Below are 27,969 nucleotides of genomic sequence, written 5' to 3'. Positions count from 1 at the left end.
GGACTACAATTCCCAGGAGCCCCTGCCAGCATTCGCTGGCAGGGGCTCCTGGGAATTGTAGTCCATGGACATCTGGAGGGCCGCAGGGGCTCCTGGGAATTGTAGTCCATGGACATCTGGAGGGCCGCAGTTTGACTACCCCTGCTTCAGAACAACAGGGCGACAAAGGAGTCTGAAAAGGACAAGAGGAACTACAACCCCCAGCATCTCTCAACATTCCCAGTCTGAGAGACCGCGGCCTTTTATTGGCCGAAATCGAGGCTAGTGATTGGCTGTTGGGGAGGCGCGCGCGCACCTTGCGCCCGGGAGCGCGGGACGAAGGAGTCGCCGGGTTCTGCAAGCGGGCGCCCGGGGGAGCGGCTGCATTCTATTGTTTGCAAATGCGGGTAAGCCGCGCTTTGGCAGGAGGGCGGAGATCTCTGCGTTTCCCAGGCACTGGACGCGTTGCGCGGCTTTCCCCTGGGTCCGCTTTTGGGGGCTGTCCGAGGACAGGAAGGGGGCAGCGCTTGGATCCTCTTTATAGTGGGGAGGGGAAAGGAAACCCCTTTGGGAGGTGGGAAAACGGATCGTGGGGGGGAAATCCTAAAAGCGCAGTTCTCGGAGTAAGCCCCGCGACTTAGTTCTGGAAGGATTTGATTAAGAGTTGCTCTTTATGATGTCCCTTAAAATGGTGGATGTAGATCTATCTATCTATCCATCTATCCATCTATCCATCTATCCATCTATCCATCTATCCATCTATCCATCTATCTATCTATCTATCTATCTATCTATCTATCTATCTATCTATCTATCTATCTATCTATCTATCTATCTATCTATCTAATCTTTGACTTTTGTAGGTCCAGATGGTTGTCTGTTTTACGTCCACAACAATACATCAGAACAGCCCGTCCAGTAGTGGTGCATGCATCTCCGTTCTTGTGCACGTGTTTTAAGTCATGGATGTGGCATTTCAAACCCATGGTTAAATGTGCTGTTTAGCCCCAAGCCTGCCTTTTGGAACAGGGCTGGTTTCTATGCTTGCTCCTTCGGGGTGTGATGTTTTGTTAAAAAATCACAGTGCCTTGCTGCAGTGCTATAAAAATGTCCTGTATTATGTTTACAGGATTGCAGGAATTTCTTTGAACCGCAGCTTTTTATTTTTAAAAGAAAGGTGGTTGCACCTTATTGACTGTATCATAAGGGTTTTTGGAGCTGGAGCGTGCTTTGGTGTTCTTTCCGGAACCACTCGGAACAAAGCTGTCTCTTCCCAAGCCGACCTGGTCATAAAAATCTCTGCAGCATCATAAAAATTTCTGCCGCAGCAGGGTGACAAATGCAAGCAACAAAGGAGATGGCTCTTTGCTTAGGATTTTCATAAGCAAATCACGCCCACACCTTTCTGCATTGTAAAACCCGTTTGTTTATTAGTGTTTGTCACTTCTTCCCTCTTTCCTGTTTTTATTTCCCCTCGTTTTAAATGTTTTGAGTTTTGGAATAGGAATTTTTTCCTTTTTTTTCCGTATACAATTGATGTTCAAATCCAGTAGGCATCTGATGAAGGGAGCGATGAAATACCCTCAATCTTTTTGGTCTCCAGGGTGCTATTGGAGTGTAAGCCAACACGGCTCCCCTGCAAAACCGTCCATCTGTAAATACATCTCTTCATAAGGCTCCATGAACGGAGGCATTATATTTGTACATCAGAAAGAAATCCAGGGCTTTGACACGGCAGTGCTCAAAACTATCAACCACATAGCTACAGTCCACTAAAAACCACCATCGCTGGATTGGTGAATCCACACAGCAAAATTTAGTGGAACAATAAACTGTGCTGTTTCAGGCGAGCTATTAGAAAACTCCTCGAAAGGAATAGTTTTTTTTTTTAAGCCATCAAGGGTATAGGTTTCTTTTCCCCTTTAAAGCATTATTTTGCTTCCTAGGCTGGCTTTGAGTTTGCAGAGAGGACTTAAAAAAAATGACAGGGCCAACCTGCAATCGGAAGTGGTCCATTTAGTTTTATGTATGGTTCTCTGTTATAATGTAAACCGCCGTGAGCCTCTGGGGAGGGCGGTATAGAAGTATGATAAATAAATAAATAAATAAATAAATAAATAAATAAATAAATAAATAGTTAGAACTGTTAGAACTGATATCCAGTCTGTAAAGAGATTGGTTCACAAAGAGGAAATGGCAGCTTCTGAGGACAGACTCTATGGCCATGGAACTCCCTTCCTGAAATTCTGTCCTCCTCAGGATTGTGGACTCTATGGTATACCATAGAGACCATGGTAGGAAAAACTCAGAATGAAAAACTCCGAATGAAATCCTGTCCTTCCCCAGGCACTACCCCCAAATCTCCAGGAACCTTCCTAGCTGCAGTTGGTAGCCCTAAATGTGTCAAAGTCATTTAGAGGTTTGGGTCACTGGAATTTAAACGAGGGCTCTGTGTTCTTGCAGGGGCTGGTTACCTTCGAAGATGTGGCTGTGTATTTCACCAAGGAGCAGTGGGCGCTGTTGGACCCTGACCAGAGAACTTTGTACAGGGAAGTCATGCTGGAAAATTATGAGAATGTGGCGATGCTGGGTAAGGAACGTGTTTGTTTAGAAGAGGGAAGGTTTGAAAACATCCATTCTTCATGGTGACTCTTTCTAGCCATTTCAAGGTACCGTGAAGAAAGCTGCATGTCCTTTTTTTGAACGTTTCTTTTCTGCCTTTTCCAAAAGGTACAGTTGAGTTACAAGAGATCCCGTTCTGGTTTGAGCCTCACAAAAAGCAACTTCAGTAAGTTGGGCTGAGTGTTTGGGTTTGTCACAAAGCAGCCCCCGCCTGTCTCAAATTTCCCCCCGCTGATTAAGAGCAGCGGACTCCGTTCTGGCGAGCCGGGTTTGATTCCCCACTCCGCCACATGCAGCCAGCTGGGTGACTTTGGGCCAGTCACAATTCTCTTAGGGTTGTTCTTGCAGAGCAGTTCTATTAGAGCTCTCTTGGCCCCACCTACCTCATAGGGTGTAGGTTGCAGGGAAAGGAAGGCAAGGTGTTCGTAAGTCACTTTGACCATTTATGCACTGGGAACTTTACTGCCCCAGCTCCCGTGCAGGAGCAGAAATACGGGCCAGATGAGGTGCACCAGGCCAAATGCTCCCCCATGTGGGTGCAGGAAGAGGTGGGGCAATCTGCCATGACTAAGACTCCAGCCTGCAGCCCGGCATGAAACTTCCCGTGCATAAACGGTCTTTGGGACTCCGGGTAGTAAAAAGCGGGGTCTAAAAAAAACAGCTCTTCTCTCTTCTTGCTAGTAGCAATAAACCATTAATCAAACTATAAATGCAAATTTAGAAGAGGTACAAATTGATTTTTGCTTGGCCTTAATTGTTGCGTTGTGGGGTTTTAATTTTTATCACGGCTTACTTGTTTTAAGCTTGCATCAATTGGAGCTTTGTTTCCCCTTCTCATTACCTGACAGACCTTTGGAACGCTGAGCAGGAGACATTTAAACAAGGAACTCTTTAAGCAGAAATCCCAACGGTGAATCCTCTTCTCTCTTTTTCCGAGCAGGAGTTCAGGCTGTCAAACCTGATCTCGTCTCCCGTCTGGAACAAGGGCAGGAGCCGTGGGTGTCGGATTCCCCGGCCAAGAATGGACGGAAAATCTCTGATGCCACCTCAGGTGAGGCTTGGAGTGAAAATCCCAGCAGGGCCTGTCTGGAATTTAACAAGCTTCCTCGGAAATACTTTTCTGCACTTTTATCAGGAGAACAGGAGGAGTCAGGTGGCAGGGCCTAGGGGTGGCCGAATGCGGCCCTCCAGAGGTCCATGAACTACAATTCCCACGAGCCCCTGCCAGGTCTAAAAATGGCAGGGGCTTTGCTTCCCCTTCACACCTCGCGAGGCCCCAGGTGGCAGGGGCTCATGGGAATTGTAGTCCGTGGACATCTGGAGAGCCGCAGTTCAGACACCCCAATCTCTCTGCCTGGAGGTGAATGGATTTTTACCCCATAATGTTCATCAGTGTGTGCATCCAGCTTTTTCTGACCTGGATAGCCCAGGCACGCCCAATCTCATCAGATCCAAGCCGGGTTGGGCTTAGTTTGTATTTGGATGGGAGACCTCCAAGGAACGCTAGGGTCATGACGTGGAGGCAGGCGATGGTAAGTCACCTGCGATAAATAAATAACCTTAAAATACAATACAGAGTCCCTGCAGCCGTCGTTGTGGCTTTACACTGTTGCAGGGGGGAGACACGCCGCCGTCCTTCCTGCAGGTACTTCAGCGTTGCCTGCAAATTCATAAAAATCTTGTGGTACAAGCCTTATTCATTCATTCATTCATTCATTCATTCATTCATTCATTCATTCATTCATTCATTCATTCATTCATTCATTCATTCTATATACTGCCCTCCCCTGAGGCTCAGGGCAGTTCACATAGAACATAGAAACAATACAAGGAACTTAGATTTTCCACAATATATACATAATCACAACAATAATAATTAACATTAATAACTGTAACAGAGGTAACTATAACATTGCAAACAGGTCCAGGGGCAGAACGCATTAATGGGTTTCTGGGAGGGAGCAGGGGCCCTTTAGATGTTGCTGGTTCCACTCGGCCTTAACCAAATGCCTGGTGGAAGAGCTCCCTTTTGAAATCCAGAGGGGTGGTGGGATGGCCGTGTGATTGTTCCTCCGGGGAAAAAGCTTCTGGCATTTGGCAATCAAACAAGCCAGATTCACCTCTTCTGGTTTCTTTGGAGTTGTGTGGTTTCATTTCATAGAATCATAGAATCATAAAATCATGGAGTTGGAAGGGGCCATACAGGCCATCTAGTCCAACCCCCTGCTCCACTCAGGATCAGCCCTAAGCATCCTAAAGCATCCAAGAAAAATTTCCTGCATCTTTTCATCAGTGTTTTCGCTGACATTCCTTCTCTGGTTCCTCTTTTTTCCCTCCAGGCTTCCGGAAGAAGCACTTGTGCACCATGTGCGGGAAAGGCTTCACTCAGAAACCGAACCTGAACAGACACCTGAGAATCCACACAGGAGAAAAGCCTTACAAATGCTCGGAATGTGACAAGAGTTTTGGTTGTCAGTCCCACCTGCTGAGCCACCAGATTGTCCACACGGGCGAGAGGCCCTACAGATGCCTGGTGTGCGATAAATACTTTGCTCGCAAGGCACACCTCGTCAGACACCAGGGCATCTATGCGGGAGAGACGCCGTATAAGTGCTCGGTGTGTGGGAAATGCTTTTCCTGCCAGTCTCAGCTGGTGATCCACCAGAGATACCACACCGGGGAGAAGCCTTATAAATGCGTCGACTGCGGGAAATGCTTTGCTGACCCATCGGCACTGGTGAGCCATAGGAGGATCCACGTCGCAGACCGATCTCATAAGTGCACGGAGTGTGGGAAGAACTTTGTTCAGCAGTCCCACCTCGTGAAACACCAGCGAGTCCACACGGGAGAGAAACCCTATAAATGCACCGACTGTGGGAAATGTTTCGCGGACCGGTCGGTCTTTGCGAAACACCAGCGAGTCCACACCGGCGAGAGGCCTTACAAATGCTCGGAGTGCGGGAAATCTTTTGCCCGTCAAGAGCACCTTGGAAGCCACCGGAGAGTCCACACAGGGGAGAAACCCTACAAATGCTTAGTGTGCGGGAAATGCTTTGCCCGCCAGTCGCACGTCGTGAGCCACCAGAGGGTCCACACGGGAGAGAAACCTTGCCAGTGCTTGGAGTGCGGCAAGTCTTTTTCGGAGCGCTCGACCTTTGTGAGGCACCAGAGGATCCACACGGGGGAGAAACCCTATCGGTGCCTGGACTGTGAGAAATGCTTTGCTTCCCCTTCACACCTCGCGAGGCACCATAGGCGGCACACGGGGGAGAAACCCCACCGCTGCCTGGAGTGTGGGAAGGGGTTCGCTGACCGCTCTGCCTTCGTGAAGCACCAGAGAGTCCACACGGGAGAGAAACCCTATAAGTGCACAGAGTGCGGGAGGTGCTTTGCAAACCGGACACACTTGGTCACCCACCAGCGAGTCCACACAGGAGAGAAACCTTACGTCTGCCTGGAGTGCGGGAAAAAGTTCAGCGCAAACAGAAGCTTAATTCAGCATCAAAGACAGCATATAAGTGAGATGCATTCTTTTCTGTTTCATAGATAGTATTGATTTATTAATTCTTTGATTTATATACCGCTGCTCTCAAAGACTCGCGGAGGTTCACAATAAAATGGTAAAACACAAAACCCTTAAAATCCCCAGCAGATTAAGACACATTAAAAGGGTTGGAGTTAACTCCCAATCTCCTCCTCCCACTCCTGTCCAGCTAGCAGTCTGGAGCTCTTTCCCTAGAAGCAGGAGACCTGATCTCACCAGCTCTTCTCCAGCTAGTACTAGATTCCCAGAAGTACAAAGAGGAGCAACACCAGTGAATACCTGCTTTGGTACATTGTAGTAGAGGAGAAGGAGTTGTTTTTCTACCCTGTTTTTCACTGCCCGAAAGAGTCTCAAAGCGACTTACAATCACCTTCCCTTCACCTCCCCACAACGGACACTGTGATGGAGATGAGTCTGAGAGAGCTCTGAGAGAGACTTCTCTGTGAGAACAGCCCTATCAGATTTCAGGATGGCTGGGACTGGGCCAAGGTCACCCGGCTGCATGTGGAGGAGCAGGGAATCAAACCCGGCTCACCAGATTAGAAGCTGCTGCTTTCTTAACCACTACACCGCACTAAGGATAAGTTGAGGGCTCTGACAAAAAAATATCCCAAAGGATGGTGTACAAGTACTGCATGGGCAAGATAAATGGTCTGTTTTTGTTATAGGGAGGAGGCCCCATAGGTATTGTTATTAATACTATATTTATTGACTGCCCCTCTCTGAAAGCGGGCTCAGAGCAGTTTAAAGGGAAAGGGAAAGGTATCCCCTGTGCAAGCACCGAGTCATGTCTGACCGTTGGGGTGACGTCCTCCAGCGTTTTCTTGGCAGACTCAATGCGGGGTGGTTTGCCAGTGCCTTCCCCAGTCATTACCGTTGACCCCCCAGCAAGCTGGGTACTCATTTTAACGACCTCGGAAGGATGGAAGGCTGAGTCAACCTTGAGCCGGCTGCTGGGATTGAACTCCCAGCCTCATGGGCAAAGCTTTCAGACGGCTGCCTTACCACTCTGCACCACAAGAGGCTCCAGGGCAGTTTACAAAACAGTTAAAACATTCATAATCAAAATGTAAAACATCTTTAAAGCTCCCAACCCCAAATCCCCTCCCATCATACCTTCCATCCGGCCTATAGATTGGCTATTGGTCAGGAGCAAATTTCCAGCCAAGATGTAAAAGGGAGGAGGGAGGAACCTGGAGAAGAATGGCAGTAGGTCCACATAATGTTAAGCTGCCCCAGTCTCAGCCTTAGGCCTGGCGGAAGAGTACTGTCTTACAGGCCCTGCGGAACTGCGATAGCTCCGTCAGGGCCCTAATCTTGTGCACCAACTTATTCTTTCCCTCTCTCTCCCCAGCCTATCCTCTAGCCCAGTGTATGCAAAACATGTTGCTCAGAAATCAGGCCCTGCGCGAAGCCGGAGAGGCCGGTCACGAAAACAAGCTGTACGACTGGCTCGCATCAGGAAAATGGCTCAAACTCCAAGGGAGGAGCCTCGTCTGCAATGAGGATACCCACAAGGGAGGGAAGCCCTTAACGATGCCATGATCGCCTCCAAGCATCACCTCTGTTCGTCAAAAGCCGTGACTTGCATTCTTCTTCCAAGGGGTGGTGCTGGTGCAGCAGACTGGACCGCAGGTCATGGGAGTAAACAGCACTGATGTCAAAAGGAACTTCCAGCAGATTTTAAAATTGTTTGGGGTTCCCAGCATTCTTAATTTAGAACCCGGCCAAAAAGCGAGGCATCTTGAGTGCTTCTGGTCAGCTCAACATTTCCGTACACTGTCAAAAAAAAAAAATGAAATACTACATACCATTGCATGTCAGCTACTGTAGATACAAAATAGTAGTGTGTGGTGGTTATCAAATGCTCTATGCCATGCCATTTCAGTTACCCAATGTGTCAGATATTAACACTGTTGCATGCCAGTGATTAAACACAAATCTCTTTGCATGCCAGCTAAATACTCTCTCTCGAGCCTTAATACTGTCGCATGTTGGCTAACATAAACAGTCAAATATTAAAATATTACAGACTCTGGTTTATCTTCAGATTGCATAAATCTTTTGCCCTTTAAAGGTAAAGGTATCCCCTGTGCAAGCACTGGGTCATGTCTGACCTTTGGGGTGACGCCCTCTAGCGTTTTCATAGCAGACTCAATACGGGGTGGTTTGCTAGTGCCTTCCCCAGTCATGACCTTTTACCCCCCAGCAAGCTGGGTATTCATTTTACTGAACTCGGAAGGATGGAAATCTGAGTCAACCTTGAGCCGGCTGCTGGGATCAAACTCCCAGCCTCATGGGCAGAGCTTTCAGACAACGTTTCTGCTGCCTTACCACTCTGCACCAAAAGAGGCTCTTCTTTTGCCCTTTACTAAACTATTAGTGCGTATTGGCTATCCAATACAAAGTACTGCAGTTTAGCAATCTCAAAAGTAACAAATATCACTAGGGTGAAAACCAGTGTGCTTTAGCAGGTAGCAGGCCTGGGTTTGAGTCCCAACTCTGCCACGAAGTTCACTGGCTGGTGTTGGGCTCCCCACAGACTCTCGAGGCGAATCTGATTCACTGGGAGGTTGTGAGTGTAGAACAGGAGAACCGCATGAGTTTCTCTTAGCATCTTGGGCAGTGAAGATGTAACAATCTAATTCAGCTGTTCTCAAAGAGGGTACAGACTGAAACAAGAGGGAAGGGGAGCCCAAAGGGTTTATATCGGGTCTCTGGTAACTGAACTGATGAAATATCCTTTTTGTCATATAAGGATGTCATTCATTGTAAGACAGTTCGACCATTGTCAAGAGAAACAGAATTGTAATCCATTCCTTTGTGTGTGCTTGAATTGATGTATCTGAGGGGGGAAATGAACACACGTGCTTCTCTTGATGGAATGTTCTAGAAATCTGTCTTGTGTATAGATACAGTTATTTTGCTGTTAGCATGCTGGCAGGGGCTCATGGGAATTGTAGTCCATGGACACCTTGGAGAGCTACAGTTTGGCCACCCTTGCTCTAACACAAGCAGCTCTGTTAAACAGCCTTGGAAGATTGCATGGTGACAAAATCTTCCCAGAAAGAAGAAGAGTAGGTTTTTATACCCGGGTTTTCTCTGCATCAAGGAGTCTCAAAATGGCTTACGATCACCTTTCCTTCCTCTCCCCACAACAGATAGCTTGTGAGGTAAGTGAGGCTGTGAGCTCTGAGAGAACTGTGAGGTAAGTGAGGCTGAGAGAGCTCTGAGAGAACTGTGACTGGCCCATCATACTACGTGAGGAGGAGGAATCATACCTGGTTCTCCAGATTAGGGACCACTTATGTTAACTGCTACTCCACACTTATGGCAAGGGAACAAACAGGAGAAGAAGAAATCCCAGAGGGATAAAATTCAGAGGCACAGGAAGGCTGGGTTCTCCCTGGCCATCAGTGGGGGATTGAGAAGGATTGCCAGAACCAGGTTGAGAAACATCTGGAGATTTCAGGATGGTGCCTCGGCAGGACACCATACAAAGTGAGGGTGCAATGCCGTCATGCCCACCCTCCAAAGCCTTTTTTCGCCAGGGGAACTGATCTCTGTCGCCTAGAGATGAGCTGAATTTCTGGGGGGGATCCTCAGGGCTCACCTGTCCTGGCATCCCTAGGGTCAATAGCGAAACTAAATGTCCCAAGATTGCTTTTTTCCTCTGAGCTGGCACCACCACTCCCCCAAAAGCCCTGGGTGACAATAAAAAGTGTGGCACGTGTGTGTGTTGTGCTTGTTGCCAACTGCATGCATGGCTTTCAATTTAGAGTATTCAGTCTCCTAGATCAGTGGTCCCCAGCCTTTTTATCACCGGGGACCACTCAACGCTTGACAATTTTACTGAGGCCCGGTGGAGGGGGGTAGTTTACTCCTCTACTCTCAACCACTGCCCTAACGCTCTCTGGTCGCTATGGTAATGTTTAAACATCCCTTCAAAATAAGATACAGACACGCCACAACAATGAACACAAGGAACCTTTTATTTTCATGGAAATTTTAACTCATGACAATGACAAATCAATGGGAATCCTGAGCTTGTTTCTCTGCAACGAGATAGTCCCATCTGGGAGTGAGGGGAGACAATGACACCCAAAGTGTGTTGTAAAGGGCTGGGGGGGGGGGAGAAGGCGTCCTTCAGGGCCCACCTCCAATTAGTTGACGGACCACATGTGGTCCGAGGCCCACAGGTTGGACATCGCTATCCTAGATCATGAATGTTTGATTTGGAAACTGCCTGTTCGTCTTGAGCATAGGTCCTCCCCATTTGCCTCCAGAATATTGTTACCCACCCTGAGCCCAAGAGGAAGGACGGGCAATAGGAACAATGACAACAAGAAGAACAAAAGCCATGATGCCAGTCCACAGGTGGGACCTGGAGAACCCCCGGGATTATCTCCAGACTGAGGAGATCAGTTCCCCAGGAGGAAATGGATGCCTGGGACAGCGCGGGGAGGACGGGCGATTTATTCAACTGAGTTGACAACACGACGACCAGGTTATAAAAACAAGAAGGAAGAAGGGGCATCATTGACTGATGGGTGTCCCCATGGAGAGACGGAGGCGGAGACCCTTGACCAGGGGTGCTCAAACTGCGGCCCCCATGGGCTACAATTCCCATGAGCCCCTGCCAGCATTTGCTGGCAGGGGCTCATGGGAATTGTAGTCCACGGACTTCTGGAGGGCCACAGTTTAACTAACCCTGCCCTTCACGATAGCGCGGCTTTACGCTTTTTTGGGTCTGCAGGGGAGGGGAGGTGGAGCCAGTCCTTTTGCTCCGCCTCGCCTTTCCCCGTCTCCATTTGCAGCGAGAGCGCTGCAGAAATTCGACGGGGTTTCCCCCCCCCAACTTTTCTTCTTGTGCGCTCCTTTCCCTTTCCCCGCGCCTGCTGCGATTCGCACCTTGGTGGCTGCAAAACAACAGCAAGGATTTAAGCCGGGAAGAGGGAGGGGGGGGTGAAAGGAGAATTTTTTTTTTTTTGGCGCCTTTTTCTCCTGGCCGCCTCATCACCCGACGAGCGGCGGTGTCGGAGCGCTGCGTGGACGGAGCTCGAGGGCGCCTCGTGCCGCCGCAGGAGCCGTCGGGGCCAAGCGCGCTGCGTCCCGCTGCGCCCTCGCTGCCCCCTCGGCTTCCCGCCACAGGCACGGAAGCGAAGCCCTCGGAAAGGCACCCGCCGGTCAGGAAATGGCGGGCGCAGTCCCTAGCAGGCGTCGAAGTCGCCAGAGGCAGCGCGCCTTTGGGCAAGGGCTGCAGGAGAGCCGCTGCAAGCGACCAGGGAAGTGGCTCCAGCGTTCAGCAGCAGCAGAACTCTCCTTCAGCCAGCCAGAGCTACACTAACGCCGGTCAGGGGACTGAGGAGGAGGAAATGGCCACTGAGCCAGAAGATTCAGAGAGTTCACTGTCGGAGGAGGAAGAAGAGGCCACTCAAGAAGCTCACGCCAGATATCTCTTCCAGAAGACATCTCTGTCTCCGCTCATTGTTAGGGCGATGAGAGTCTTGAGACTTTCGGACCCCTCGGAGAAAGACCCTCAGACCGGAATGCGGAAGTGGGCCACCGAGGTCGAGGCGCAAAAGGCCTCGCCTGCAGTTTGCCTTCCCGGATTTCTTTGAGAAGCAGCTTAAGGAAGAGTGGGCTGTCCCACTAGACCACAGGCCGAATTCCGCCCGCACGAAGAAGCTGTATCCGTTTGCCGGCGGTGCCTTTGGCTTCCTCAGAGTTCCGCTCGTCGACGCTCCAGTTATAGAAATGGTTTTAAGACAAATGGTTGCGATGGATGGAGTGGGCTCCTTGAAGGGGATAACGGACCGCAGCTGTGAGGTGGCTCTCTGCAGAACCCATGAGGCTCTTGGCCTGTCTGTTAGAGCCTCCGTAGCCACGTCATTACTTGCCAGAGCGACCGTATTGTGGGCACGCCGACTGCTGGCTGAGTCATCAGCTATGAGCAAGAAACACAAGGACTGTCTCCACATGATAGAACAAGCCTCAACTTTTGTGGCTGACGGTACCTTAGACGTTGTGAGGTTCTCAGCAAGGGCGATGGCTTTAGCGGTGGTTGTGCGGCGTCACCTGTGGCTCAAAAGCTGCGCGGTTGATTCACTATCAAAAATAAATCTGGCCACATTGTCCTTCGTAGGGGGCAAAGTCTTTGGGGATGCTCTGGAAGACTTCCTGAAAGAAATGAAAGCAGGTAGATATGAAAGTGAGGAGGAGGAAATGGCCATTGAGTCAGGAGGCACTGAGTTTTCAACAGATGAAGAAGACGAGGATCTGTTTGATGAGAAGAAAGAACCCGTGCAGGAGTTGCATGCTAATTGTCTCTTTAGTCAGAAAGATTTATCCCCGTTGATTTCAAAGGCAATGAAAGTATTGGAGCTTTCGGACACCTTGGAGGAAGAACGTCAGGCAAGATTACCAAAAAGGAACTGGGGGGATGAGGAGTTGTTCCCAAGATGGAAAAAATCTTATCCACAATTTGCTTTCCCACAGTTCTTTGAGGAAGAAATTAAGGAAGCATGGGCCATTCCTTTGACCTGCAAAGTGAACATAAATCACGCACAAAAATTATATCCTTTTCCTAGTTACATGCTCGACTTAATCAAAGTTCCAATAGTAGATGCCCCAGTCGCGGCACTAAGTTCACCAGCAGCTTTTCCAAAGGATGGGGAGGGGTCCCTAAAGTCCAAAGTGGACTCCGACAGTGAACTGGCTCTCTGCAGAGCACATGAAGCTCTGGCCCTTTCTATCAGAGCCTCTGTGGCCACATCACTAGCAGCCAGAGCATCGTATGCATGGGCAGGTCAACTGATAGCTGAGGTATCGGATGGAAGTCAGAAATTCAAGAGATATTTTGAAATTATAGAAAAAGCATCAGCTTTTATGGCCGATGGCAGCTTAGACTCCATGAGGTTCTCAGCCAGAGCGATGGCCTCAGCCGTGTTTGCACGCCGTCACCTGTGGCTCAAAAGTTGGAAGGTCGACTCCTTCTCAAAAACTAGACTGGCTACATATGCCTTCTTAGGAGGTAAACTTTTTGGGGATACCCTGGAAGACATCCTGATAGAAACTAAAGGCAAGGTGAAGGTCTTGCCGCGTTCTGCTAGGAGAAAGGACCGTCCATCTCGATTTCAGGGGGCCCAAAGTGAATTTAGGAAATCCAGATGGTCTAGGTCCAAACCCTATGCCAGGACGCAGTACCAGAACTGGTCCTCTAGGCCATACTCTGGAGATAACTTCAGGAGGAGATTTCACAACCAGCGTTACTGAATTCCAGGGAGGAGTTGAGGGGACCAACTGCAACAGTTCCAGCAAAACCATCTGGAAACATCTTCCAGTTATTCAAGATTATGCAACGGAATTGCATTAAAAAATTTTTCTCATTTATTCCTCACCCCTCATCTTTCTATCTGGACCAGATATAACTTGCAACAGACTCCTTCAAAGACTTGGTCAATATTCAGGCTGCCCAGTTTCCATCACTGTAAAAATTCACCAGATTAAGATTTCATTTTCATCACAGTCTCAAGGAAAACAGAGAAAAAATAGTCGTGCTAGACCTCATGCATATCAGCCAATCCTTACTGAAGTCCATCCATCATTTCCTCTCCCGAATATGCCATTTTGTTCTTCGGACTTGGACAGAGATGCTCCACGAACTGCTCTGAAGTTGCCTTAAAAGATGTTGACCCTGAAGGTCTCCTCATTTTTTGAGACAACTTCAGTGACAATGGTGTCCTGGATGGGGGAGCCCTATTAATCTGGTGTGGACAATATATGTTGCATGTGAATAAACACATCCTTAAAAGGGATCCATCATTCATACAACAAATGGATACCGTCTTCCATATCGTATAGGTTGGAGACCAACTTATTTTTCTTCTGCTCCAGAATAGCAGGGCTGAGAAACACTGGCATTCTATGGGCCTCCATAGCAGGGGTAGTCAACCTGTGGTCCTCCATATGTTCATGGACTACAATTCCCATGAGTCCCTGCCAGTGTTTGCTGGCAGGGGCTCATGGGAATTGTAGTCCATGAACATCTGGAGGACCACAGGTGGACTACCCCTGCTCCATAGGACTCTGCGCAATTACATTAACTGAAGATTTGACTTTGGAAAGTTGTTTTTATTGTTTATAGGCTGCCTCCCCTCAAGTGTAAGGAGGTCTCCATACCTTATCCCAGCGAGTGGCTATGAGACCGAAATGCCACAGAAGGTAATTAGGCACCAGATAATGAGGCCATATATTCTACATAAGAAATGCAGTATTTAATGCCAGCATGTAGGTGGAAGATTTTGTAAAATGCCACAGAATAGATGTTACTGACCTGGCATTTGGAGTCAAGAATTTTACAGGTTTTGTGAAGATTCTTACAGCCTTCAAGATGCCCAATTGGAGTGTTGAACCTACCACAAGAGTTGCTTTACTTGGAGCTCTCTGATCCATCCTGCCTTTCAAATGGGTACTTTTTGACCGCCAAAGACTTAAGTAGAATGACTTTGCCATTAAATTGTTTGTCCTGTTCTTTATACTTGTTATATTTACTTCTCTTCACTGATTTACTCATAGCTGGCACTCTGTTTCTTCTTTTTCTTGGTTTATGTTACGGTTCAGTTTAATTGTATTGTTTTGTCACTTGTAAGGTGACTTAGTGACCCTCTCTGAAATTGTTTATGGAAGACTCTGAGCTGGAGAAAGGCGCCTTCCGGTGATGGGAGCAGGAAGCGACAAGATTTGTCCCTGCCTCTGAATCAGGATAGGAGCTGCAACCCATCTTGACCAAACATGCACCTGTATCTCTTTGGTGGTAAGTACAATATTCCTTTTTGTGCTAGCTAGTGAGACAGTTCTGTGAGCTGCTGAACGGGCAGTAGACCCATGTGAACGGACCAGGGATTTTTCTTCTACCCAATCTGACATTACTCCAGGGTTTCCCAACCAGTGTGCTGGATACAGCAATAAATCTTGATTGCCCTTCAGATGTATTGCAACATGGGGGATTCCAAGATGGTGGCCACATAGAGCCAGCAGCCACTGTTGCAGCAGCACTGCTGCTTTCTGTGTGGCTGAGATAAGCTGGTGTTGGTACTCCATTGGACGTTGGGGCTGTCTTGACTGGTCATCAAATCATAGAGTTGGAAGGGACCTCCTGGGTCATCTAGTCCAACCCCTTGCACCATGCAGGGCACTCACAGCCCTATCGCTCATCTACTGTCACCTGCCACCCTTCTGAGCCTTCACAGCATCAGCCTCTCCGTCAGATGGCTCTCCAGCTTCTATTTAAAATTTCCAAAGATGGAGAACCCACCACCTCCCGAGGAAGCCTGCTCCACTGAGAAACCGCTCTGACTGTCAGGAACTTCTTCCGGATGTTTAGACGGAATTTCCTTTGAATTAATTCCATCCCATTGGTTCTGGTCCGTCCCTCTGGGGCAAGAGAGAACAAATCTGCTCCATCCTCTATATGACACCCTTTTAAATACTTGAAGACTATATGGCACCCTTTTAAATACTTGAAGATACTTGGTGGGGGGCATATATATTTTTATTTGCATATGGGGCATTGCAAGCAAAGTTGTGAGGTAAGCAGATGGGGGCTGCTTTTTATGCTTATTTGCATATTTTTAAATATAGGGCATGTCAGGGTGTGATCATTTGTGCCCCATCATGACTCTGCCCATGAGGCTGGGAGTTCAATCCCAGCAGCCGGCTCAAGGTTGACTCAGCCTTCCATCCTTCCGAGGTCGGTAAAATGAGTACCCAGCTTGCTGGGGGGTCAACGGTAATGACTGGGGAAGGTACTGGCAAACCACCCCATATTGAGTCTGCCAGGAAAACGCTAGAGGGCGTCACCCCAAGGGTCAGACATGACTCAGTGCTTGCACAGGGGATACCTTTACCTTTATGAATGTAATATAGTGCTTGTAAAATATATGGTAACAGCTGTTAGGATCTTTTGTGCATCAAGATGGCAAAAGGAATAATCAACAGATATTACAGGTTAGTTAAATATGGGACGATGGCAAGACTTACATATTTGATACCCAACAAATCAACATCAGAATTCAGAACAAAATGGAATCCAATATTATATATTGAACAGTAGGATCTAAGATTAAAAAAAGAAAAAAGTGATCTTCAGACTGTATATGCTAACTGGGGATAATGCAGTATGTGGTCTGTAACTTCAAGGTGAAAGAACAGGATATGTATTTTTAAATGCATGCTCTGAATATTCCTGAGTTTCGTAGTACACAATAATATGAGGTATTTCCTTCTCCTTTCCTTGAATCTTTCTACATTAAAAAAGATAAAAACAAACAAATGTAATACAACAATAACTCCGGTGTCCTTTCTACCATGATGCCTTCCACACGGCCAATAATTCTTCCCTCTTTTTGCTTTACCTTTCTCTTCCACACAGAACGAAGAGCTGAAGGTTGTGTCTCTGTCCAGACTGTTTTGAAAGAGAAGGCAAAAATCTACAGTGCATTCAGCTCAGGTAAGAGGATCTTTAGGGAATTTCTGGCGGGTGTCTGCTGGGTGGTCATCACCGCTTTGTCTCTTCCTCTCATTTTCTGGGTGACAACAACTGAATCAAGGTTGGTGGTTCCCTCAAGGAACTGCACCCTCTTCCCTTCTTTGCCCCAGCCCCCCCCCCACACTAATCAGCTGAATGTATGACATGCTGCAATCATCCCAGAGAGCCAGTGCGATGTAATGGTTCAAGGGCGGTGGAATTTCCTGAGATTCTGTGTCTCCTGCTATTAAGAGTCCTGGGTTTTTTTTTCAATACTTTAAGAAAAAGTATTTGTTTCCTGTTTGTGACAGCAATTTTATTCTGAAATCACCCTTGGAGACATAGTGATGAGTTCATACATTGCTCAGAGTGTGAGAAATAGTTTTTTCCAGCTACTATATATTATAAATTATAAATATAAATATATTATAACTATAACAAATAAATAAACGAACACTCAGATTGTACAGAATACAAGATTGCTTACAGGAGAGAGACCCTATATATCCCTGGAAAGTGCGGAATATTTTGTTATCTGTCATTTGTCTTTTGTCTCAAGGAGTCTTCTGAGAAAGAAGCCGACCTAGCCACTGTGTCAAAGTCAACGGGAAGTCAAGCCTACAGAAAAAAAAGGAAGGCTTTGAATGGGTTGTATGCAGGGAAAATGTTCTCTCTTGTACAAAAAGTTAGCTTTGTGCCATCGGATCTGTTCACATCATGTAGTCGAAAAAAATTAAAGTTTTGTTTGCACAAAGAACAATCTTTCTATGCTTGGCTGTTAGGGGTAAGCTGCAAATTCCCTTGGAAGAATAAAAAGTGTATACACATGGGTTCAATTTTGACACCTTACGTCATCTTTGGTTCTTACTCTCCCATTGTAATACATGTGCTTGTCATGTCCCTGAAGGCAGAGTCTCCTGGAGAGACCTCAATGACATGATGCTTCACATGCTATTTTCCCAGTCTGTTTAGGACTGCAATTCAGGTTACTAATTTGTAGCTGAATTCTGAATAGGTTCTTTTAATTAATAAATAAATTTATTAGATTTTTATCTCCCAGCCCAGCCAGCTCCTGGCAGCTCACAAGCATAAAACCAGCACAATTCCAGTAAAAACAACGCAAATAAAACATAGTACTGGAATTCTGATACAAATGGGTCATAAAATCATGGTTGGAAGCATCTTTATTCCCTCTTCCCCCTTATTTTGGTAATAGCCAGCCTGATTTTTATTGTCAGCTACCCTGAACTGACAAGGGAAGGGCGGGCTACAAATAAAATGCATGTTTTTCATAATGTGTATTTTCCAATATACAATATATTTGTGTACATTAGATTCGAGTCCAAAGGCAACTGTAAGACCAACAAAGATTTATTGAAGGTGCGAGCTTTCATGTGCGTGCACACCACCTCAGACGAAAGTTCAGGTGGAAACGTTTTAAGAATTCAACTGAATTTAAAGTACTGTTATTAAGTGATTAAAAAGAATGGGAGTAAACAGAGAGCATAAAACACACTGCTATAGTGCAAGTTTTATTATACACTGTATTTTTATTTCTTTCAAATCAAATAAAAAGTGTATACCAAATTTGTTTTCCTTGGGATGATGAAGAAGAAGAAGAAGAAATAAAGGAGAAAAGTAAAGAAGGAAAGTTTCCCCCCTGTTCCCTTGTTCCTAACGAGAGGTCGAACCTGTGCTTGTTCCGGATTTTGCTTTTTGCACCGACGCGGCTGGGACACCTCCACCACTCGCCAGCAGGTGTCATCGGAGCGTCGGAAACAGGACTACAACTCCCAGAATCCCATCTGGGCCAAAAAGGAAGGAAGAAAAAAAAAAGGCCCCCAAACCCAACTCCCTACCCCCTCCCCATTCACTCCGAGCTGCTGTACTGCTCGGTGTTGCTCGCAAACCAAAACGGGGGGCAGTGCAGCGTTCCCGGTAAATGCAATGGGGGGGGGGGTCTTGGTGGGTCCCTGCCCCTGGGAAAAAGACCCTCTGGGGTTGCACGCGTGGAGCGGGACCGAGCCGAGGGCGCTCCGCTGGAGCAGCTGCCGTGGCGCCTTCTGCGCCTTGCATTGATGCACCGCCGAAGGGAAGGGAAGGGCGGTGGTCGCCACCCCTCGACGGGCTTCTGCAAGCGGAGGAAAGGAACCCGGCGACACCTTTGCAAAGCAAGCAGGCTTTGTTAGGCGTTCCTCGGCCGTGCGAGCCATTGCAGCTGCAGCAGCAGCAGCCCTGCGTTTCTTCCCAGGATCCGGACGGGCTTTGCGGGCAGCCCCCTTCGCCCGGGCTCCCAGGCTGGGTGGCTTTTCCGCGGGCGCACGCCCGGCCTTGGGTCTCCCTGCGAGCCAGCCTCCCGGGGAACTGGCCGAGCCCGCCCTGGACAGCGCCTCGCGCGCCTGCCGGTGAAAATAGGTTCTTTCCAAAGTGTGGCCAGAGATAGGAGTGCATCTAACGCCTGTTTCCCTTTGTTTCTTCAGATGTGCAGGCTGTGATATCGTGGACGGAGGAGGGCTGGGGGTGGGAAGGGTGTGTGTGCTCCCGGGCATGGAGGGTTAATGGAGGGGTGACATTTGTTTCTCCAGAATAAAACCGACCCTTCTTTCATGCTGATCCTAAACCCGTTTACTTGTAGGCCTAATGCAGAAGCAAGTTCTGGGGCTTACGGACGGGTTCTCCAGACTCGTCTTGTTGTCCAGTTGGTGGCTCTTCCCAGAAAGAGATCTGCATTTTTTAATTGCCAGATCTATTGAAAAAGAAGCTGCCTCGACCAAACTCCGGGGAAGCTAAGGTTGCTGTCCCTGGATGTCCCTGGTTCCTTGACGTGGCTTCTGAAGTGGTGGGGATGGAGTGACATGCTGTTTGTCCTTGCAGAAGCCTTTGAGGAAGACTCTTGTGAACAGTGATGTCAGGATGGAGAACCCCCCTAACACCGTCTTGTCAGGTAAGGTACTTCCTTTTGGAATTGCTAGACGCTTCATACCTGTCTCTTGTGCCTCTTGTGGCGCAGAGTGGTAAGGCAGCCATCTGAAAGCTCTGCCCATGAGGCTGGGAGTTCAATCCCAGCAGCCGGCTCAAGGCTGACTCAGCCTTCCATCCTTCCGAGGTCGGTAAAATGAGTACCCAGCTTGCTGCTGGGGGGTAAATGCTAATGACTGGGGAAGGCACTGGCAAACCACCCCGTATTGAGTCTGCCATGAAAACGCTAGAGGGCGTCACCCCAAGGGTCAGACATGACCCGGTGCTTGCACAGGGGATACCTTTCATACCTGTCTTCTGAGTTTCCTTTACATTTTCAGGGGTTAATTTTCTTTACTGTGTTAGATTTGCTTAAAACCAGATTAAATTCTTGAAGCTTCTCAGCTGGGTACCTTCAAGCGTAAGTTTTAGTGTGCATAATGGGTGGGAGGAGTCTGTAAAATTATATTGGGGATATTTCTAATTATCGTGGGAATTAGAATATTAGACTTGGAAGGGGCCATGAGCAGGGAATTGGACTTGAGCAGCATTTCTCAACTGCTCTCAACGTGCTTCAGGCTGCAAGACACCCCGGCTGTGGTGTGATCATGCACAATATGGTTGGGAAGCATAGCTGTGTACATGCTTACCTGGGGCCCCTTCCCACCCGCTCCAAGCTCATCATTGGTCATTTTGGGAAGAGTGGGTGGGTCGACATAACCATATATGGTCATATCATTCGATAAATGTTTAACAAATTTTAGAAGTTTATAAAAAATTGATTCCCGCCCACTCAGGAAACCCTTCCAGGGCTGTCAAGAAACCCCAGGCTATGAAGTCCCCAGACTATTTTTGTACCTGTCACACTCCCTCACACACTTACATCCAGGCTGACCTCCCTCACAGGGTTGTTGCTAGGATGAAATGGGGAAGAAAGCGCAGGGTAAAAAAGAAATCCTTAGGCAAAGGTATTTTCCAGCTCGCTGTCCCAGGTTCCTTCAAACAGATCTTAGGAACGGAACGTAGGACCTTCTGAACAGGAAATTTGTGTTCTACCCTTAAAATATGGCTCCTCTTAAATTTTGCTTTGGGATCCCCTCTGGAAGTTTTGGTGAGGAAGTTTTATGTGAGGCTCTCTCAGCTTTGGTTTAAGGTGCACGGCCAAATCCTGACTGTAATCGCTTCTCTTTTCTTTCCTGAAAAGGATATCTAGTTTTGAAGCCGAGCCTCAGATCCTGGATGGAAGTGAGGGGGTTACCGTGGATGCCAGTGATCCAGGGTTTGGGTCTGAGTCCAAAAGAGATCTCTGACAGAAGCTCAGGTCAGCACCAGCCTATTTTCCTCATGCTCTCTTCTAACACTATGGTTGTCTAACCTTTTGAAGTTTGGCAGCTGCTTCTGAACTGACTGTACCGCTTGGAGCCTCTTTGCAAAGTAGCTTCTTTAACGCTTTTCTCCTTCAATAGTAAATGCGATAATTTCTCATCCATTAAAGCTGAGCAAGTCTATATGTTTTCATGTGTATTCTAGATCAAGAGCATTGCTGAGAAAAAAGCTGCATTTCATGGCCCATTACACAGGGGCAAACCCAAATTCGCCATCCCGCCTCCTCTTCTCAGGGCCAAACTAGATCTCACACAAAAAACATCGTCCCCTGATGGGGCTCGCATCAGAAGTAGCATCTAGTTTGGCTCTTAGATAACCCCGTCCCTCTTTCTCCTTTCCTGGCCTCATGTCCCACCTGTGAAAGAATTGTGTCCTATTTTGGGGACCCTTGGCTTTGTGCATGCCACCGTTTTACGGGAGAATGTGGAGTGCGATGCTGAATTCAGCTTCCTGCCAATCTTGGCTTTCATTTTATTTCAAAAACAAGGGAAGTTTTTAGCCCTCGTCAAGTACTCCGACACCTTCAAAATGCACAAACAATGCCAGGCAAAAATCTCGGAAGCCGGACCTTAATATCATTTCTCATCCTTTACTTTAGAATGCATCTTGTTTTGTATGCTTCCCCCACACACACACACACACTTCCCCCATGGATTTCCTGGGCATCCTTTTTTTTAAGTGGTATATTCAGCCCCGGATGTGCCTCCCCCTTATTGTGTCTGAGCCTGTGGTAGATAATTATTCAGCAAATTGAATGATTACTTTGAGCAAATTCAAATCCAATGTATTTATTTGGGATGTCTCTGCTGTAAAGTTGCTGCTGCTTATTATTATTAATTACTTTTGTTCTCTGCCCTGTCTCTAGGGACCCAGCACAGATTGCCTAACAAGTACTTACACGTGTTCAGGTAGTTGAGAGTGTCCTGCACAGTTCAGGGAGTTGGACTAGATGACCCTAGCGGTCCCTTCCAACTCTATGATTCTAGGATTCTACATAAAAATAGAATATACAATACAGATATTTCCCCCTCCCCTCAGATTAATACATTAAATTGATTTTAAGTTCTTAAATTTAAATTTCCTCTACAGGGAAGTGCCGACTATTGTTAATTGAGTTCATATAAAGGAACACTAGCAATGTTCCCTCTGGATTTAACATCTGGATTTAATGTTTAATAATACGATCTGTCTCATGTGACTGATTCCGTGCTTGCCGTATTTCTCTCTTTTTGTGTGTGCGTGCAACGACTGTGGGTTTGGTTCAGCAGTTGTGGGCTCTTCCTATGTCTTCCTTCTGACCGGCTCTTCTGTGGTAGAACAAGAAGCAGAAGTTAAGCACGAATGCGAAAAGCCGTGTATTCAAGGCCCCAAGGTATCTCAGGAAAGCCAGGACTTCCCAGCCGTCCCATCCGGTAAGAGGTAGATCTGCTTTACTGGGGGGCGCATAGAGGGTTGAGTCAAAACACATTTCGGGGGGGTTTTCAAGATTGTGTGGGGATTGCTGTCCATCACTCTTGACCAGTGTTTCCCAGCCATGGTACCTCAGTACCATATGGTACCGTGGCATGGGGATTTTCAAAATGGCGGCTGAGGAGAGCCCTACCACCCTGTGAAATAAAAAGGTTTAAAAAGAATTATCCTTATTTGGACAGGTTGACCCACCCCCTCGCGAAGTGACCAATGACGGGCATAGAGGGGTTGGGAAGGGCAGAAGCCCTGGCCATTTAAACCTTTGCTGCCTGAGGCTCTTCTCCCTTCTGAGAGGAAGGGCATGGCAGGGAGGCGTGGCAGGCTGACATCACTTCCTGGAACTGCAAAGCCTGAAATCTATTTCACCGGTACCTCCATGGTCAAGAGGTTGAAGAAGGCTGCTCTTGACTAAGGCCTAATCTACGCATTTATATTTACCTCACAGAACTTTCTGTTTTCACATGACAATTTCTGTTTGTGAAGTGTACCACAAGAATTCGGGGTGCGTGCTGCCTCAGGAATGTTCCTGAAGGAATTGCCATTGGCTGTTGCTCTCCGCCAGGCTGGCTTGTGGTGGCTTACAGCAGTGGTCCCCAACCTGCGGTCCGTGGCCCGGTGCCGGGCCGCAAAGGCCAGGGCGCCGGGCCGCAGTTCCCTCTCCCCGCCCCCCCGCAGTAAAAACCTTCCCGGGCCGCAAGCCTGCGGCCCGGGAAGCTTCTTACTGCAGGAGGGCGGGGAGAGGGAATAAGGGCCGGGCCGCGCATTGCGCATGCACGGCCCGGCCGCGCATGCACACATGTGCGCTGCTGGACAAAATCGGGCACGCGCGGCACTTTCGCACATGCGAGAAAGTGCCGCGTATGCGCGATTTCGGCAGCGTGCATGTGCGGCCCGGCCGTGTGTGCGCAATGCGCGTGCGCAGCCGCACGTGCACGCTGCGCAGGCGTGGCCGTCGCCTGCCGGTTCCCAGCCAAAAAAAGGTTGGGGACCACTGGCTTACAGTCATAGTAAAAAGGTACAACAATGGAGAACAATGTAAGCCCAGAATTAACCCCCCCCACACACACACACACAATATATAACAACAGTAAAATTAAACAAGAACAGCGGCAAAACTGCCAAGGCAAATGTTTTCCTTGGCCAAATACTGGACTCTGTGTTGCAGATATAAAGTATAATTTGATGCCATGTTTTTATTCCCTTGGTGTTTTGAACATCTGTCTACAGTAATGTCACATATCTCACACAGAAGTTCCCCAGCTGTCTTGAAAGGCTTGAGATTGGGTGTAATATCAAAAAGGGAACCTTTCTCACTATATTCCCTTCCCCCTTTTGCTTGGCCTTCTTGTTCCCACAGAATGCGGACCAGCAACCCAGTTCCAACCTGGATTGTTCCTTCCTTCCAGTGGGAGCCAACGAGAGGCAAGAAAACCAGCTCAGGTAAGGGGGTTTTGAGTGGACTATGAAGAACAGGGAAACATATGAAAGGAATCAAGCAAGGGGAGAATTCATAGCAGCCCCTTACCACTTAAAGACACATGGGGGGAATTAAAATATTTGTATTTCATCTTTCCCCTCGTGCTTCCAACAGGCTTCCTTGGGAGGTGGTGGGTTCTCCTTCTTTGGGAGTTTTTAAGGAGAAGCTAGCCATCTGACAGAAATGCTGATTTGGTAAACACGCAGATTTTGAGTGGGTGGGCAAGAAGTGTCGTGTCAGTACTGGGCCTTTGTGGCCCTTTCTTGCATGCCTCGAGAAATGCCAGTTGCCATTTTGGGGTTAGGCAAATTTCGTCCAGGCCAGTCTGGCCAGAGATTCTGGGTTTCTGCATGGGTAGGGAGGGCATCATCTGGGCAAGAAATTGGGGTCACTGTGGGTGGGCAAGTAGTTGTGAGTTTCCACTATGGTGCAGGGGGTTGGACTAAATGACCCTGGAGTTACCTTCCAACTCCCATGATTCTATGAATTAAGCACCTGCAAAATACAATAAAACTCTGTTCCCCCTGAAGAAACACCAACTGGAAACATCTGGCAATAAGAACCCATCCAAACACATATATAAAAAATAACTCCCACCCATTCAGGAAACCCTTCCAGGGCCATCAACAAGCCATAGACTCTCGTCTTTGGAAGAGATACAGGATCTTAAATGTAACCAGTGCTGGATTTAATGTGATACGTCGGGGCACTGAATGCAGATTTAGCAATTAATAATTTGTTGTGAAATTGGGAGGAATGAGCAGCAGTTGAGTATTTCTTTCCGAGGCAGAGGTGGATAGAAATGTGCTGCATTGAACCAAAAATGTCATGGTTCGCCACAGTGCATGGCTTTGTTGTCCTTTCAGAGGCCTGTGACTTTTGAGGATGTGGCCGTGTATTTCTCCGAAGCACAGGGAACTTTGTTGGATCCTGACCAGAAAGCTTTGTACCGGGAGGTCATGATGGAGAATTATGAGAATGTGGCCTCACTGGGTAAGAAGTTGGTTTCTCGCCCTTCAGGTGTCCTTGAAGAGATTAATTTAAAATGCCCAATTCCTCTTGACGTTCCCTTTCTCTTCCCCTTCTCCAAAGGCTCTCTGACACCTAAGCCAGAACTCATCATCCGGCTGGAACGGGGAGAAGAGCCTTGGGTATCAGACCCTGGCGATGCTCCAGTCTCAGGTGGGTAGGCCAATGTCTATGACCTGCAAATCTCCATTACCTCAAGAAAAATCGCAGGATCCTTCTGAATATGCCTCAGAAGGATAAACGGCTACTCAGTACACACCTTTCCCTACTTAATTGAAACATCATATGAAGATGTTCTCATTTGTCAGCAAGGACAGATGTTATGAAGGCAGCCTTGGCCAGTTAACCACAATGGTGAGAGATGTCCTTGTTTTGAGAAGGGTGATGAACAGCATTTGCTCTCAGGGACTCATTGTAGTCCATGGACATCTGGAAAGCCATGCTGCACCATATGTGGGGACATGAATGGCTTTTCTGTGGTACTGTTTCTGGATAATCCAGAATATGAGCATTTGAGAGTCAAAGCCATATCCAGAAGATACTCTTACTCTCTATTGCACTTGAATATTGCTATTCCCTGGAGAAATGGTGTGTTTTCTTTGGCGCTTCTGCAGGTTCTTGAATGTCGGGGTCCATCTCCACTCCATCCATCTTGCTTTTAGAAATGATATTCCTTCAAGCACTCACCAGTTACCGCTCTCTATGCTTGTGTCTTCTATTCTAGCAGGTGACTTCAGGAAAAGCCATTTATGCCCTGATTGTGGGAGAAGATTTGCTTACAGGGCGAATTTCCTCTTGCATCAGAGAGCCCATAACCGAGAGAAGCCCTTCAAGTGTCTTTGGTGTGAGAAGTACTTCTACTGGAAAGCCGGCCTTGTGAGGCACCAGATGGTCCACATGAAAGGGACACCTTACAGGTGCCGAGAATGTGGGAAATGCTTTCATTGGAAATCCCTTTTCTTGAGCCACCAGGAAGTCCATGCCGAAGCGACGTGAGAGGAACCCTTACAAATGGCCAGAGCGTGGCATATCTTAAATCTGAAATCGGCCTTGGTGAGACACCTGAAAGTCCATAAGGGAGACCTTATCAGTGCTTGGAATGAGGAAAATGTGTTGTGTGAGAACATCTTTGAGTGCATGGGAAAATCCACATGTCAGGAACCTGGGACGCACTTCCGAGGGACACAAAAGGAGCTGAGACATTCTTTGCAAAAAGTCCAAAAGCTGTTTATTAAAGTTCGCAGAGAGCACAACAGGTCACTTTAGTGAGGTATTGCTAAGAATGAGTTGCTGAGAGAAACCTAGGGTTCATACAGACAATCCCATTCCCCAGTTCACAGATTTTGCATGCCAAAACACGTACCCACAGAACACAGTTCCTTATCCTCAAAGAAAACCCAGAACAGAGGGTTGACAGCTCACTGTCAGTGAGCTGGTACTGCTGTTTGTCCAAATGGACACAGATAACACTTCAAAGAACCAAAAAAGGGGGCAGGGAGGGGTGAGTTGCTAACAGCCGCCAAAAAAACAAAGTCGGGTTCTGACGGAGGCAGATCTGACTCTTGATACATCCTCCCCTGAAAACCTTGTTGATAAAACCTCCCAATAGCAAACATCTCAAAAATCCCAAATATATCAGGCAAAGTTCTGGATGAAGTAAAAAATGTTTATTACCTATTGTAGTTTTTTAATCATCAAAAAGGCTGTAGCATACTTAGAACTGGTTGTTTTAATGAAAAGCAAAAAGTCCGAAAAAGTCTACGGGTGACATCTGCTGGGCAAGTGTGAAGAAGAAGAAGAAGAATTGGTTCTTATATGCTGCTTTTCTCTACCCGAAGGAGTCTCAAAGCGGCTCACAGTCGCCTTCCCTTTCCTCTCCCCACAACAGACACCCTGTGAGGTGGGTGAGGCTGAGAGAGCCCTGATATTACTGAAGAAGAAGAGTTGGTTCTTATATGCTGCTTTTCTCTACCCGAAGGAGTCTCAAAGCAGCTTACAATTGTCTTCCCTTTCCTCTCCCCACAACAGACACCCTGTGAGGTGGGTGAGGCTGAGAGAGCCCTGATATCACTGCTCGGTCAGAACAGTTTTATCAGAGCCATGGCGAGCCCAAGGTCACCCAGCTGGCTGCATGTGGGGGAGCGCAGAATCGAACCCGGCATGCCAGATTAGAAGTCCGCACTCCCAACCACTACACCAAACTGGCTCAAATGTGGAGGTGGCACAGAGTCCCTCGTTCTGGAGTAGGGCAGAGGGCCATTTCCCCACACGTCCTCTGGATCCTCCTCGTGGCCCAGCTTCTCCAAAAGACCAGCTGGACGCATTCCTGCAAGGCAAAACCAGCAGAGATTGTGGACTCCCCTCCACCGGCATCCTCCAAGGACTTTCACAGCCTTCAGTTGGCCAACATCCACCGGGGTCCGTCAGCCGGCATCCACGGACTTCCACCTGCGAATGGCCACTGGCTCCCATTCATCCATCATCCATTCACACCAGAGTCGCCCTGAGGGCGGGAAGCCTCACAGCAACGGACACACCCCCATTCACTCACACATTCACACCAGTGCCCCATGCTGACGGCGGAAAGCCCCTCAGTTATGGAACAATCCCATCCACACACACACTCCCCAGCTGCCATCGCCAATTTCCGCCCCCTTCCACCAGCCGAGTTCTGCCAACTTCCGTCAGCTAATGTCATTAGGCGCTTCCGACCAAGGCACTCTGCCAGCTTCGATTTGCCAGTTACCACCGCTTACACTACAAGTTGCCCTGCATAGCGGGACAACCTGCTTTGGGGCATCTCTTCTCTCCGCAGGATCAGCCTCCTCAGCATCCCCTCTGCTCCTCTGAGGGCCGCCTGGATCCGGGAGCCTGCCTGTGTCTGCCTGAGAACTGGGGGGCTGTTGGACTCTGGCCAGTGGGCCGGTCCTCCCAGGCTCTCTTCCCTGCTCCTTGGGAGAAAGACCCCTGCACCAG

General features: G+C 48.0%; 2 protein-coding genes and 1 long non-coding RNA gene across 6 annotated transcripts; all 3 read left to right on the top strand.

Annotated features, from left to right (window-relative positions):
* Window positions 1-127: 127 nt before the first annotated feature.
* On the top strand, window positions 128-8,959 carry LOC143834290 (uncharacterized). The gene is made up of 5 exons (XM_077330990.1): window positions 128-386; window positions 2,443-2,569; window positions 3,542-3,652; window positions 4,941-6,119; window positions 7,500-8,959. Exons 1-5 carry the CDS (start codon window positions 381-383, stop codon window positions 7,688-7,690), a joined length of 1,614 nt encoding a protein of 537 aa, XP_077187105.1. The 5' UTR covers window positions 128-380; the 3' UTR covers window positions 7,691-8,959.
* A 5,214-nt stretch (window positions 8,960-14,173) lies between these two features.
* Window positions 14,174-17,368, top strand: LOC143834444 (uncharacterized). The gene is made up of 3 exons (XR_013229776.1): window positions 14,174-14,960; window positions 16,578-16,655; window positions 17,233-17,368. It is a non-coding gene; the product is annotated as an uncharacterized LOC143834444 (long non-coding RNA).
* Window positions 17,369-18,481: 1,113 nt separating this feature from the next.
* Window positions 18,482-26,248, top strand: LOC143834385 (uncharacterized). 4 transcript variants are annotated; one of them, XM_077331198.1, is made up of 8 exons: window positions 18,482-18,611; window positions 19,548-19,617; window positions 20,836-20,952; window positions 22,334-22,429; window positions 23,845-23,927; window positions 24,831-24,957; window positions 25,057-25,146; window positions 25,718-26,248. In XM_077331198.1, the coding sequence occupies exons 2-8, from the start codon at window positions 19,587-19,589 to the stop codon at window positions 25,987-25,989; spliced, it is 816 nt and encodes a 271-aa protein (XP_077187313.1). In that variant the 5' UTR covers window positions 18,482-18,611; window positions 19,548-19,586; the 3' UTR covers window positions 25,990-26,248. The 4 variants fall into 4 exon arrangements, with proteins under 4 accessions (XP_077187313.1, XP_077187314.1, XP_077187312.1 ...); XM_077331197.1 differs by having other exon boundaries at window positions 18,483-18,611; window positions 22,286-22,429; window positions 25,721-26,248; XM_077331196.1 differs by having other exon boundaries at window positions 18,483-18,611; window positions 22,286-22,429.
* Window positions 26,249-27,969: the final 1,721 nt, after the last annotated feature.

The sequence above is a fragment of the Paroedura picta genome, chromosome 3 (assembly GCF_049243985.1).
Source record: "Paroedura picta isolate Pp20150507F chromosome 3, Ppicta_v3.0, whole genome shotgun sequence".
Lineage (NCBI taxonomy): Eukaryota > Metazoa > Chordata > Lepidosauria > Squamata > Gekkonidae > Paroedura > Paroedura picta.
This window is presented reverse-complemented; position numbering and strand designations above follow the sequence as displayed.